The sequence below is a fragment of the Typopeltis vanoorti genome, chromosome 8 (assembly GCF_054136105.1).
Source record: "Typopeltis vanoorti isolate ZY-2024b chromosome 8, IOZ_Tvanoo_1.0, whole genome shotgun sequence".
Taxonomy (NCBI): domain Eukaryota; kingdom Metazoa; phylum Arthropoda; class Arachnida; order Uropygi; family Thelyphonidae; genus Typopeltis; species Typopeltis vanoorti.
Genome location: NC_143556.1, coordinates 62,354,855 through 62,370,856, shown reverse-complemented (window position 1 = coordinate 62,370,856; position 16,002 = coordinate 62,354,855). Strand labels below are relative to the sequence as shown.

At 34.3% G+C, this 16,002-nt stretch overlaps 1 protein-coding gene across 5 annotated transcripts in view; it reads left to right on the top strand.

Annotated features, from left to right (window-relative positions):
• The window catches only part of LOC150104041 (ecotropic viral integration site 5 ortholog-like), a 340,587-nt gene that overhangs the window by 158,634 nt on the left and 165,951 nt on the right, over window positions 1-16,002 (top strand). For all 5 annotated transcript variants that reach the window (XM_090396705.1, XM_090396704.1, XM_090396706.1 and 2 more), the window contains one exon: window positions 2,764-2,968. In XM_090396705.1, the coding sequence (XP_090252831.1) occupies window positions 2,764-2,968 (205 nt within the window). The remainder of the gene's footprint in view (window positions 1-2,763; window positions 2,969-16,002) is intronic.

The window sequence follows — 16,002 nt, the reverse complement described above, 5'->3', positions numbered from 1 at the left end:
TTAGTTATTTTAAGATAATTTGAGAATTTTTGCACAGTTAAACCAAAATGGTATGATCATTAACACCTAAAGGCAAAAAAGTCTTTAAGTGTAATGATTATTGTATGGTGTAAAATCACTTCCATGCTTATTAGAAAGCTGAAGCAACTGGATAAAAATTCTAGCCACATTCACTAGAAGGGTTTTTGGATTAGTTGATGCTTAAACCAGTCACAGTACTAAATGTAATATAGGTTTACAACCTCTGCAAGCAGGATTGACATAAACAGGAAAAAAAATGTCACTAACTACCCTTTTTATAAAAATTATTTTCCAAATTCAGTCCCCAGGTTACATACGAGATACATTCCTGAGAACGTCTTTAAGTCGGATTTGTATGTAACTCGATCCCTGATGAACAGCACATATATGGTAATAATAATGATAATACTATAATGATGCATATATGGTAATAATAATAATACCCCTGTACTGTAATAATAAGTTACAGAAACTATTGTGCTCTTTCTTTTAATTCAAACAAATAGAACATAAAAACAAACTCATACAAAAAGCTTAGATAGGAGAAATTTCAAAAAAAGAATATTAAAGGTTACATCCATGTCTTGCTTGCTGGAAGGGGCATTTTTGAGGCAAGAAGGTAGACTAACATTAATCGGAAGATGATGACAGAGATGGTGCTAGAGAGGATGGACCTGGTGCTGGAGAATCAGGATTTGATTCTGTTGCTGGAGGAGAGGAGCTTACCACTGAAGTTGGTTTCTTGAAAAAATGTTATCTAGTGTTGTGTTTGCACAGCCTTTTTTCTTTTTTTCAACATAAAATGCCTTGTAGCAGCTGATGTTCTCACTAACTGCATGGTAAACCTTTGCAAAATCCTAACCTCAATGTTAGGATTTTGCAAAGATCAAGCTTAGCAAATCCTGCTTCAATGAGACGAAAGGCCTCAGCTAATTCTTACCGAGACGATTCTCGGCTCGGATCTTCTGATTCTTTGTGTTCTTGTGTTTCTATCAGCTACTTCTCTATCTCCATAAGGTCTTCATTGGTTAATTCTTGTGAATGGGACTCTAGTAAGTCAATGACATTTTCATTGATGTCCATTTGCAGTGCATTGTTACTATCCACCACAGCTTTTCTGGCAATGGCAATGCCGTCTTCTTCTTTGAAGCCACGAAAATCATCACAGAATTGAAGGCACAGTTTGTTCCACACCCCTTTAATTGTCGATTATTCTCTTCCTCCCAAGAATCAGCAGTGTTTTTAATATCATCATGGATTTTATAATTCTTCCAGAACTCTCTCAAGGTCATCACATCATCTTTCATAGCCCTGACTGCTTGCAGGAATGCATGCTGTAATTAATAAGCTTTAAATGCAGAAATGACTCCCTGGTTCATTGGTTGTAGTAACGATGTATTGTTAGGTGGTAAAAATATGACCTTTACATTAGGGTGAAGGTCATCTAAAGATGTTGGATGTCCAGGAGCATTGTCCAGCACAGGCAGAATTTTAAAGGGAATTTTTTTTCCAAACAATAATATTCCACAGCAGGATTAGTGTGACCCAGGCTCTTAAATTTGACTTCCAAATAATGGGAACAGCTGCTTTAATAATCCGCCGAAGTGCAGATTTGTTTACATGTGCAAAAGAAATTAGTTCCCAAATTATTACTTTAATTATTAATTATCCTTATGGGGAGCCTGTTCGTAAGTACAGATCGCCTTAAGTCTGGTCCTCCATAACCTGGGGACTGCCTGTACTGTAAAATTGTGATCTAAGCTGAATATTGTCGTCTACCAGTTTCATTCTTCAGAGGTATTTGACTGGACAATCTGTCAGATTTTAATGACTAAATCTAATTAATGGAAGAGCTAAAGTACTGTGATAACAACAAGAAATGGACAAAAATAGCATATTTTTTCTCCTCTTCTACTTTTGCAGACAACTTTTATAGATCACATTAGTTGACTGATTTTCACTAAATTTACAATTTGGCTGTTTCTGATGTTGCCTCTGAAAAATTCATTGCATTTAAAATGAAAGTGGATTGTAGGGAAAGGCAGGTTTACTTTCTTCACAGATGCTGCTCTTGCATCATTCAACCAATTTCAATGAAACTGGAATGATGTTGTCTAAAAATCATTTGAGAAATTCTGGTAAATAAGACAAAAATGGAGTTATGTGTGTAATTCCTTTGCAACACCTCTACTGACTGCATTATTCAAATTATTTTGACTAAACTTGGAATATTGTTTTAGTTATTTTGAGGTAAGTTGAAAATTTTTGCATAATTAAGCCAAAATGGTCTGATTGTGAAGGAGGAGGAAGAAGAAATTAAATGCCAGATAGCTGCAAACCACATCATCAGCTGATTTTGACCAACTATTTTACTTGCTTCATGCTTAAAAAAGTGAGCAAAGTACTTGGAAAGCAAGTGATTACCTGCAGTTTAATAGATGCTTTCTGGTTGAAATGTCAACTAGATATGTTATTTTAATTGTTGAGAATGCAGTTTATCTGAGCAATACCATAATGGCAACAATGATAAAACACTAAAAAATGTCAACCCATAGCCACTTAAAGTATGGCCAACATGCTGCTTTCTTAGTGCTTTGTTTTTTATAAATGATTTTTTAAAGATACAGTACATTGTGTATAATTTACTGTTATAGATTGCATAAGTTTTCATTAGGAATGTTTGTCACTTCTCATTCAAAGAATTGCAAAGGCTTGGTGATTTAACAGATAACATCTTTTTAGGTTATTGGAAGCAGATGCTAAGTCACTCAACTCCCTCACTTCTGGCCATTCTCGTAAGTCATCATGTACCAGTTTAGTATCAGTGACATCTGGCACCAGCCAACATAGTGCAGTTGATGAAGATGGAGAAGATGTGTGGCAGCTTTGGGGATATATAGTCAATGACTGGGAAACATACACAAAAAAGAAAAATCTTTTTGTCAAGGTATGTATATAATTAGTTTCTTCTTCTCTGAAACTTCTTGCACTTTGCTGGTATATTGATACTAGAGCTTATATTGGTTAAGAATAATCAAATCATATTTTTTATATTGGTTGGTTAGGATAATTCAGATTTGGTATCCTTGATTCCATTGACTTCAAAATCAGTATGATAAGAGTTACAAAAGAAGACTCATTGTGCTCCTCACTCTCTCTGTCTCTCTCTCTATATATGTGTGTGCGTAAATGTTTAAAAAGTACCATATTTTTCATTGTGCCTTATAAGATGCACTGATGTATTGGACGCATCACATTTTTGTCATAATGTATCATAATGTAAAACCCATCTCCTAGGAGATGGGCTTTACATTATGGAAAATACTAAGAATAGCGATCAGAACTTTTTCCACCTTTGATACGAGTTGCCCGAGTTTGTACTACGTACTTGGACTACGTGCATTAGCTCACGCTGGTAGTTGCCGATACTTTTATAGTTTACTATACTATATTCGGCATGAAACTCTCTGATTCCAATCTTTGAGTTTCTTATTCGGTTTTAAAACAATGTGGGATTTAATATCCCCTTAATTTAAATAATGTTTATATCGCCGAAATGAAGCCTGTTGGCTCTTTATATTTAAGTATTTAATATTTTCTATATTTTGTCTGCTAGATTGGACTTTAGAGTCACCCACGTGGTTGACTTAGTATTGTGTGGTATTTGTGTATATGTTACATTAGTTTTTTTGTAATCCTTGAAGATGTCTGAGTGATTGAGACGAAATATAGGAAGTATTAAATTCTGTTTTAATCCTTTTTGAGTGCTGTATACAATCCGTTAAGCCTCTAACATGATGTCCTCACAGCATTTAAGCCTCAACACACCGACTTCACATTATTTGCCTTAGTATCCCATAATGCAATGCACATATCTTTACAGACATGTATAATGCTATGCTCCCACTGATGAGACCTCAATAGAGTTCGCAACCAGTCTGGTAGTGGCCTTTTCCATAATGCATAGACTTTGTACATATCTGTAAAGATACGTACATTGCATTTATATACATGCATCTATATGAATATACTTCATGTCCAAACTTTGTTTTGCTTAAGCTTGGATAAATGTTAAATCAAGATTATAATTTTTAGATAATGTAATGTGTTGGACATTCCATGCCTTGCAATAGAACAGTTTTTTTTTCAGTAATCATCCCCCCCCCCCCCCCACACACACACTTGTCAGCAATACAAAAATTTTGATTTTTGTAATATTAATGAAAATCGAAATTCTCTTCTCATTGTTAAAATATTTATGGAAAGTTGGGAACAAACATGGATTTGAAAACCAGCAATATGACATACAAATGCTTTACAATATTATAGTATGAAAAATTTATTGTTCAGTCAGATGATTTTTGTATTTAAAAAATAGCATTCTAGGAGATACCAAATTTTTTGCTATCCACATTATGCATTATTCACCAGGAAGAGATAAAATTCTGTCTATTTTTATTATGAGAGATTTTTCAAATGGTACCATCTTCTCATTTCACTGTGATGTTATGGTCAGTTGCAGGGATGACTGGAGAGCAATCCCAGGCACAGAATAACAACTCAAGGCAGTAAATTCAGATAAGGCTTAACCACCTAGGTGCACCTCATCTCAAGATTTTAGTTTCAATTAGAACTTTTGGTTGTTCAGGTGCATGAGACTGGTGAAAAAGGAAAAATGGATAGCCTTTGGCTACGTGATGGTATAAAATAGCTGAGCCTTTTTTTCTATCTATGCTCATGAACACCTGTTTATTTTTATTTTTTCACCTTAGTAAAGGTTGAAACAATTATGGATAGTGATCCTTTCCATAATGCATAGCATTATACATGTCTGAAAGGGGTGTGTGTGTGCTTTGCACTGTGGTATATCAAGGCAATTAATGTGAAGTCACCAGCCTCTTTATAGAAGTAACTTAGTCATGAAGGTACTTCGTGTACAAACTTTCTTTACTTACACTTGCATAAAGGATTAAACAGGAATCTAATTTCTTGGAAAGTTTTAATTTACTAAACTTTTAGAGATTGTTAGATCTGCATTCATCAAAAAAAATCCAACAACAACAGAACTGAGACATGTGCTTTATGCCACAGACTGTAATATCAACAAGCATTGTTCAAATGCTTGCACATTAATTAATACAATGACAGTTTTTTAAGAATGTTGTAGGTAATTAATTTTTTCTAGTATTTTTATACAAGTCTGCAACCTTGATGTTGTAAATCCAGTGACTTAACGAAACTTGTTGAGTTATGTTTATTTTAATAAATGTGCTTGTTTAGTAACATGTGGTCTCCATAACAGAAATTAATTGAAAGTCTATTTAATTTAATTTCTGTTATGGAGACCACATGTTACTAAATATTTGTGTTCATCTTATCAATGACTGTTCTGTTCTTGTTATCTTGCATAATAGTTTTTGAAAGTAATTACTCCAGAGATCCATAATATTCTTATCTTTAGTTTTTGTATTATCTTTATGATCACTTTTGTTTCATTCTTTCCTATATGCCAGAACATTTTATCATTTTGGTAATATTCATTTTCATATTATTTCCATTATTTTATTTTATTACATTTTTACATGTAATTCAGCTCTTCTACATTTTCTATATATATTATATTATATATATATATATATATATATATATATATATATTTTTTTTTTTCCTGTGGTGACTTGGAATTCTTTTTATTTACTTATTTATTTTTTGGACTGTTTCTTCAGCTTTCTGTGTCCATCAATTTTTGCCACTGTTATATCATATTATAGTTCTTGTTTTCCTGCTGTTTCACTTTTCTCCAATAATATTTAAATATTTTAACTCATTTCAGTTGGATACTCATCTGTAAATTGTTACCAATTGTCACTTACTGTTTCAAATTTCCTGTGCACTCTTATATCTTGAATTAGTCTGAAGACAGAAAAAATGTGCATTTATCGAGGGAGGACCTTAAAAAAGGTCCTCGGATATGCTAACCAGGCCGGAATTGCTATTATGATAACAATGATTTTAATTTTTCATTGTAGTACTAACTTTCTGTAAAAATTTCTCCAAATTAATCTGGTATCTGTCAGAATTCCAATATCATCAGAGCTTATATTTTGACCTTCTAAGGCACTACTTACTGTATCAATCAAACTAGTTCTTGTTCTTCCTCTGAGTTTTCCTACCATCCTGTGAAAAAAATACTTCCTTTGTTAACCTCTTCTCTTCCATTTTGTTCAAGTGATCATATTCCCCTTAGGTCAACTCTGCTCTCTCACACTTCTGAATGCTAACAATATTAAGTTCCTTCCTAATATCCTCATTTTAAATATTGTTATGCAATTGATGTAATCAGTTCATTCTCCTTATTTTTTTCTCAGAACTTTCATATCTGTAGTCTCCAGTCTTTGATTAAGTATTTTATTTCTAATCCAGCCGTCAGATCCATGAGTTAAAATCTGTCCTGTATACAGCTAGTTTAGTGTTCGGACTAATTTCTTTCTTATTGCATATAAATGTATGCTGGCTCTCCACTGTACCAGTTTTGCTTATTCTGTTGTCTATTTCCATATTTAATTTGCCATCCTCACTAAAAATTGTGCCTAAATAGCTTAAATGTTTTGCTTTGTTTTATAGTTTTTCATTCAGGTTTCATTACAACAGTTATTCCATAACTCAACAACAGCTGAATTATAGAATAACTGTTGTAATAAACATTTAGAATCATGTATACTTTGTACTGGATTTAAGAGTATAAAATCTGCATAAAATAAAGAGCTGAGGTGAACATCCCCAGTTTTGATATCAGCACAGTGTCACTTTGCTTCATAATGTGATCCACATAGATCAGGGGGAGGGCAACCTTTTACGTTCCATGCACCAATTTTTTCACATACAAGTTCAGATGTGCCATACAACTCTTGTACCCTTAAAAACTCCCTGTAGAAAATGTTAATAAAGACATATTTAATATAGACATGATTTATTGATTTAATATAAAAACAAGATAAATATTACGGGGCGCTTAAGGGTCAAAGCTGTATAACTGAGAGGAGACCTCCACATAGCCTTTAAAGGAATGCGGAGAACCGACCAGGGCTTCTGACCTAATGTCCAATCCTCACCTTCTCGTGGTGCACCCTGTTGGGTATCTACTTTGATACTGAACGAACGAGGATGGGCTGGCAATTTGGTATTTAGCCGACCAAATTGTATTCTTATTGGTTAAACCAAAATAAAAAATGATGGTACAACATGACAAAATTTCATGCCGGCTGGGGCGTCGCCCGGTTAAACAAGGCCCCCGTTGTTTTCGCCAGGGAACCAGGGTGAACATCGAAAAGTCAGCTACTGGAACAAATCTGAAAACAAACCCCAACTCAACATCAGAGTTAAAGATCAGTACTTTCAACGTAAGAAGCCTGAATGGCAAAGAAATGGAGCTAGCTGAGGAATTAGATAAGTACCAGATCGACATAATAGGGGTGACTGAAACAAAAAAGACCAAAACTGGTGAGATCTTTCTGAGCAATAAATACAAAATGTTATATTCAGGCAATGACAATCAAGGAAAAGAAGGAGTAGCCATAGTATTCAACACAAAATACAAGGCTAATCTTCTTGAATGGCAGTCAGTCTCAAGTAGAGTAATGTGGGCAAATATGAGAATGGGGAACTGGACAATGAGACTTATTTGTGCCTATGGTCCCACAGAAGGTTCTACTAAGGTAGAAGTGGAGGAATTTTTTGAGGCTTTAGAAAAAGCAACTGACACAATGAAAAAGGAAAAGTTGGTCCTTGTTGGGGATCTAAATAGCAGAGTAGGAAATGATTGTGAGACATACAAAAATATTTTGGGAAAATTTGGAGAAAAGAGCAAAGCTAATAACAATGGCAAATATCTGTTGGATTTCTGCTCAGGACATGGACTAGTTATTACTAACACCATGTTCCAACATAAAAATGTGCACAAATTCACATGGAGAGAAGAGGCTAGGGATAAGAAAAGTCTCATTGACTATGTTATTGTTGATAGTGATGTTTTCTCCCTGGTGCAGGACACCAGAGTGTACAGAGGATTTGAAATTGGAAGTGATCACTATTTAGTCTTGAGCAGGATAAAATTGAATTTCATATTGAAAAGAATAACATGTAAGAAAGTTTTAAAGCGAATAAAAGTTGAGCAGCTCTCAGATGTGAACTGTAGACTAAAATACAGAAATATTATTGAAAAGAAAATGAAAGTGTTTCAGAACAGGAATCAAACCTTGGAGATTCAGTGGCAAACTCTGAAGGAAACATTGATTGATTCTGCCAGAGAGGCATGTGGTGAGGTTGTGTGCAAGGATAAAAAAATCAGAACTCCCTAGTGGACACAGGAAGTTAAAGAGCCAGTGAAGGAAAAGAAGAAAGCATATCAAAAGTTCCTGGCAAATAAGTCAGCTTTTACTCTTACAGAATACAGAGACAAATGTAAGAAAGCTAAACAGTGTGTAAAACTAGCTAAACAAAAGTCATGGAAGGACTTTGGCAAGAATATAGAAAATAAATATCAAGAAGATGGCAAAATATTCTGGAGGTTGTTGAAGAAGCTTAGGAATGGAGGAAAGAGTGCTGTAAAAGGAATTAGAGATGATAAAGGTGAAATGAAAACAGGAGAAAAAGATATCCTTGAAGTATGGAGTAATTACTTTGAAAAACTGCTAAATGAAACAAGCAGTGATGACAACACAGTGATAAAAAACACTGACCAGGCATGCAGTCAGGAATACATATCCATACTTGAAGTAGAAAAAGCCATCAAAGGCTTGAAATGTGGAAAGGCAGCAGGAGTAGATGATATTCGACCAGAAATGCTGAAGTATGGTGGTATAAGAGTCTTACAGTGGCTGCACTGCATAGTTCAGAAAGCCTGGACAGAGGGACGAATTCCCGATGATTGGAGTAGAGCTCTCATAGTACCCATATATAAAATGGGAAATAAAACTGAATGTGAGAATTACAGAGGTATTTCCCTACTGAGTGTTCCTGGCAAGATCTATGCAAGTATACTTGAGAAACGGTTGAGAAGAATTGTGGAAGAAAAGCTTGGTGAAGAACAAGCTGGATTCATGCCAAATAGAGGCTGTCAGGATCAGATCTTCACTTTACGACAAATAGTCGAGAAAGCATGGGAATATAACAAAGATCTGTATTTAAGTTTTGTCGATTTGGAAAAGGCATATGACAAGGTGCCAAGAGAGAAGCTATTCAATACGCTGCAGTTATATGGTGTTAATGGGGCATTATATCAAGCAATACTTAGTCTTTATTTGAGTTGTGAGTCAGCAGTTAGAATTGATGGAAGTACAGGAAGACGGTTTAATGTTAAATCTGGTGTGAGACAAGGATGTACATTATCCTCTCTGTTATTCATTATCTATATGGATCACATTATGAAGGAATGTGGTATTAAACCTGATATCAAAATTGGAGATGTTAATGTCATCTCTTTGCTTTATGCGGATGATGTTATACTTCTAAATAAATCTGCTACAAGTCTGCAAGATTCTCTGACTAAATTGAATAGCTGTTGTAATAGATATGGTATGAAGGTCAGCATTAAAAAGACAAAGACAATGAAAATAGGCAGAATCATTGAAAATGTCAACTGTGTTGTGAATGGAGAACCTGTGGAACAAGTAAAACATTTCAGCTACTTAGGCACAATTTTTACTGAAGATGGTAAACTAAATATAGAAATAGACAACAGAATCAGCAAAGCTGGTATCGTGGGAAGTCAATTGAATAAATTCATATGGAATAAGAAAGAAATTAGTCGGAACACTAAATTAGCTGTATACAAGACAGTGTTCAAACCAATTTTAACTTATGGATCTGAGAGCTGGGTCAGAAGTAAAACACTTTACCAAAGACTAGAGACCGCAGATATGAGAGTCCTGAGGAAGATTAGAGGCGTGAACAGATGGCATCAATGGCAATATCATATTAAAAATGAGGATATTAGGAAAGAACTTGACATTGTCAGCATCCAGGAATGCGTTAGCAGAGCTAATCTCAGATGGTATGGTCACTTAAATAGAATGGGAGAGGAAAGATTAGCAAAACAAGTGTTCTCTGCCAGGTTGGCAGGAAAACGACCCAGAGGAAGACCAAGATATAGGTGGATTGATACGGTACAAAGTGCCTTAGACGATAGAAATATAAGATCTGATATTGTTGGAGTATTGACAAGTAACAGACTGATTTGGAGGAAAATTGTAGATAGGAAATTAGTAATGATGTAATTTTTTTCATATAGTACTGTCATATCCTGTACACCCCTTGAGGGTACATGGCAGGAATTTGATGATGATGATGATAAATATTACTTACCTTAATTATTACATACTGCTGGCCTGGTTGGCCGAGTGGTTAGTGTATCTGCTCTCCAGCAAAAAAGGCTGCAGGTTTAAGTCCTGCTGTGGGCATGGATATTTGTGATTGTTTGTGAAAATACTAGTGAGTGGCAGATGACGTTTGGGGTAGATGATGATGGTAGTTGCTGTTCGTTGTAGTTGGTGGAGACAGAGTTGTAGAGTAGGTGTACTTGATGACTCATTGGGCTCCCTGGAGGTGGCATGTAATAATAATAATAATGAGACTTGAGTCTGTTTTCATTTCATCAAGCTTTTAATGTTTGAAGTTAAATTAGTTACTGAGAGCAGCAGAGAATTCTTCAGATTTGAATCAATCCTGATGTCATTTTGTTTTTAATCAATTTTTTGGCTGAAAAATGCTTGTTCACATCTGTATGTCATTCTGAAATGACAGATATAACTCTGGGCAAATTTTATTAATTCCGGAAAATGCTCACAGGGTAATGATCGCTAGTAATTAATCATGCTGGAAGCATTTGAGACTGAGGGAAGCTCATCAGATTTCATGTTCAGTAATGAATTTGTTTTCAAGTCAGTAAGTTCCATTTGTATGTTAAGGCATCTTCATAATGTTTTGTTCACTAAGTTAAAATGGGTTTATAAATGCAAGTATGCAGTCTTCTTCTTTAGCAAAATCACAAACTACTTTCAACTGACTCTTGCAATAACCTGATTTTTTTTTATATATTTTGTAAAATTGTCATTATCTTCAGCACATTCACTCTGCTCTTTTAAATGTGGAAACTGGCTCAAATCCTCATTTTCTAACCGAAAAGTAAACAGTTTTAACTTCATCTTGAACACATTGATATCATTTGCTAAGCTAGGAAATAATTTGTTCTTGCCCTACAGTTTCAAATTTAGATATTGAGATGGCTGGTAGCATCAGCTAAAATGCTAAATCAAATAGCCGCTTTTTATCACATAAAAGGGTTCTTTCCTCATGCAGCTCATTTTTCTCTTCTAGAAAATTATGAACAGTACAGGTAACCCTCGTATAATGCGGTACTTTTACAATGCAGTTTACAAATTGTAGTAACTCTTGTTCAATGCTTATACAACGCGGTTTCAATAAAAACACGGTCTACAAATTGTAGTAAACCTTTATCTTTTCATATATTTTTCGCCACGTGACTTAAAAAATCAAATTTTATCTTCGTTAAATTTGCATCTGCCTGTATCGTGCATATAGTTATAAGTAGTGAATTTATATTAGGGGAAATACCTTTTAGCATGCATGCACATCAATTATTTACTGTATAAAGTGTTTATTGTTGAAAGTTGGCTTCATTTTCTGCCAGGAAAGTGCATTAAAAATCATAAGTGTGTTAATCTCAAGCTGAGCACTTTATTTTCTGGTGAGTTACATACAATATGTAATGCTTTTTTATGTAAAAATTTTATTTTTATAGTAATGGTCACTTAGAGGGCTTTTGCGATATGGTTGAAAACAAAATTAGTGAATTAATTGATGGGGAAATATATTTAAATTAGGAGGAACTGGTACAATTAATAGATGACGTCAAACCAAGTGGCATGGAAAGTTCTGCCGAAGATTCTGATTGTGATGAATCTCTTGAAGAATTCAGTTTAAAGAAATTAGCAGAAGGATTGGACTTGGCAAAAAGTTAGGAAGCTATTTTACAGATAATGATCCCTTAGAGCTCTCTGGAAAATTCACGAGACAATTGGATATTTGTTTTAACTCCATATTATAACCTTAATAAAAAAATTGCAGCATAGTGGTAAGCAAGGTCTTATTACTGACTTCTTGATAACTAAACCAGTCGAAGTATGCAATGAGAATTATACAAACGATATCCAAGAGATTTCAAGTGATGAAGACGTCTGGCCACTCATAAATGAAGAACATGTACGAAATGTTCATTTTGAAGACAGTGATGACGATTAAATTATGCACTTTATTTTATTTTGGCTAAAACATTTATGCATTATGGGCAATGAAGTTTACACACAATTTGTATTTTTACAAGTTTATACTATGTATTTTGTTTCATAGTTTATATGTTTTCTTAACTTACATGAATTACCTGAATTAAATAAAAATATTTTTTGTTAGATATGTCGTTGTTTATATAATTAAAAAAAAAAACGATTTCGGAACATAATCCTACTTTTTCTATGCGATCTGAGTCTTGCATAAACTGATTAATATAATGCGGCTGGTTACCTGTATTTTTCAGTATCCAAAATCTACTCAGAACCTGTCCTAGAAAGCCAGCGCACCTCACAATGAAGAATGAGATTGCCATATTCCAAATCTAACACTTCCCAATATTCTCTGAATTCTCTTCTGTTTAATCCTCTTGCTCTAAGTTTATTCACACAGTTCACAACCAGTAATATAGCATGCTGCAAATTTAACCTTTTTCCATACAGTGACTCTTGGTGTATAATGCAGTGATATTTTAGTAAAGGACGACAGAAAAAATTTCCAAGCAAAATTGCAGTCCCAGTGGCTTTACCTATCATTGACGGTGCTCCATCATTACAAATACTGAGTTTACTAAAATGTACTTGTAGATTTTCTAGGCATGATTCGCTTTCTCAAATATGTGTGATTCTCTTGTTTTTCCATGAAGTGATTCAAGACCGATAACTTCTTCAAAAACATTAATATTATCATCAATTCCTCTTAAAAATGCTTAACTGGACTACATAACATGTCAGTAGATACATTCAAAGCTAAAGAAAAAGTACAAGCATGGACAAGGTCTTTCAGTTGCTCAGGTACATCATGAGAGAGTTCTTCAGTGCATCTTGTAACTGTTTCTTCTACTTTCCTTCAATATTTTTATCACCAAACATTTTGCAAATATTTGGAGACTAGGCTTAACAGTTTCTTCTCCATCAGAAAAAAATTTTGTTTTTTGGGCCAATGCTTAAGCAATTTCTTAGGACACTTCTGTCATTGCCAAACTTTCATAACTTCTTTTAACAAACATATTTCATCTTCTTTTGATTTTTTTCCTTTTTCTTAATCACATATTTTCTCTGTAACTCAGACCTGAGCACTAGCTTCAGTTTTCCTTCTATTTCAGTCTGATGTTGTGTTTTATAGTGTCGATTACGATCATGTCTTAATTGACATGATCTTAATCGACGGTTCAGAGACCCGCAGTTACTATGACAAAACTGCCAGTACCTTGTCTCTCCAAACAGGCTTCTGCCAATCACTAGCCTTTGTTAACTCTGTCGATTGATGTCATTAACGGCTGATTCTAAAAGCATTCATACATCTGCAACTCGGTGGTGGAGTAAGTTAATGCATTAATAATATTTTGAGCACTAGCCCATAAAAATATCTGAAAAAAAAATGATTGTCACTTTTCAAAATTCAAGTTAAAAGTCATCAATTATGCAAAAGAACATGGAAATAATTTATGGAGATAACTACCGTGTTAGAGCAAAAACTTTAGTTTAATATAAACCAAAATGAACACTCGACGTTTTGACCTTCATATAAAGGTCATCATCTGGAGCATACATATATATACAGAGAAACAAGCTGCACTACAATCTACATGGTTTGCTAAAGTTACTGACCAACCATTACAACAATTATTGGCCTGACCTCTGGTGGAAAAAAAAAAAAACCCTTTACTACATCAAAGCTAGAGTCCTATTATTATCTATTAGGTTACAAAATTAAATTTGGCTGGAGAGCAACATGTTTATATATATATATATATATATATATATATATATATATATATATATATATATATATAAAAAAACAAAACTGTGATTATACTTATAAATTTCAACCAATTGGTATGGAATAGTTTCTAATAAAACCTAAAAATTGCTTAAAGTCCTATGCTAGATACTAAGTAGGCTGAAAATGTGCCATCCAAATGTTTGGAATTTTTATGCCACCATTATTGTTGATATTAGGACGGTTAATCAGAATTTCACAGGCTTCTTTAAATTTTCTTTCATACCAGGTTTTTGTATGATGTAAAGAACAGATACTTTTCTAATCAATTTGGTGTAAGGTGTATAGGGATTATACATCCCTATACGTAAAAAAAAGAACACAAAAGACACATTAAGTATAACGATTTTGGTGAAGCAGGCCTCTCAGATCATGCTCTCAACACCCTACACCAAATTGATTGGAAAAGTACCTGCTTTTTACTTCATACAAAAACCCTGGTATGAAAGAAAATTTAAAGAAGCCTGTGAAATTCTGATTAACCACCCTAATATCAACAATAATGGTGGCATAAAAATTCCAAGAATTTGATGGCACATATTCAGCCTACTTGGTATCTAGCATACTTTAGGACTTTAAGCAATTTTTAGCTTTTATTGGAAACTATTCCATACCAATTGGTCGAAATTTATATGTATAATCACAGTTTTGTTTATATATATATATATATATATATATATATATAAAAACATGTTGCACATGACAAATTGCACATCCGATTTGGAAACTCAGTTCTACACCATACCAGATATCCTAAATACCTAGGAGTTACACATGATTGCATCTTATCATATAAGAAACATGCAGAAAACAAACACAGTTGGAAAAATAAGAACTAGAAACAACATCCAGAAATTATGTGGCTTTTTTTTGGGTGCAGCAGCAGCCACATTACGAACATCCACACTCGTATTGGTTTTTTCGGTAGCAGAGTACTGCGCTCCAGTTTAGCTCAATAGCTGCCATACCAAATTAATTGACTGCCAGCTTAACACCACAATGCGACTTATCATTAGAATCATAAAAACAACTTCTGTTTATTGGCTCCCTATGTTGAGTAACTTAATACCACCAAACCTACAAAGACACGATGCTGTACTATGAGAATACGATAAAATACTCAGAAACACTGAATTGTCTATACACAACGACATACTAGAGCTACCGCTCAACAGACTGAAATCAAGAAAGTCTCCCCCCCCCCCCCCTCCGTGAAGCTAAACACCTGAGAACAACCAACTACAATACCAAAGAACAATGGAAACGAATGTGGAGCATACATACCAATGCCCAACTCAAATCTTGGTTTGATAGGCATTGTCTTAACATCCCGGGTATGGAACTGAGCCAAAAGACATGGATAACACTGAACAGGATTTGCACCAGATATGGAAGATGTGCAAGCTCTCTGTACAAGTAGGGAAAAATTCCTCACAGGAACGTGACTGGGGGCCCCTGAATCAATCAATCCACCACATTTCTACTGCGTGCAGTCTTTGTGCATACACGGGTCAAAGAAACGACTTCCTGGAGGTGACAACGCCCGTTATAGACTGGATCAGACAACTTGATCTTAACTTACGAGTGTTTTTTGTTGAAAGTATAAGTGTCTTTGTTTTATTCTAATTGTTTGTCACTTATTTTTTACATATTTATTCTGAATTATGCACCTTTATAACTGCATGTAGATTGCCATATGCTAAAATAAATAAAATTAAAATTCTCTGGATTAGAGATAGTTGGTGGAAGATTTTCCACTTGGTTATACTATAAATTAAAGATGCCAAGAAATTATATTCCTGGTCTGGCTCCCACTGATGAGACCTCAATAAAGGT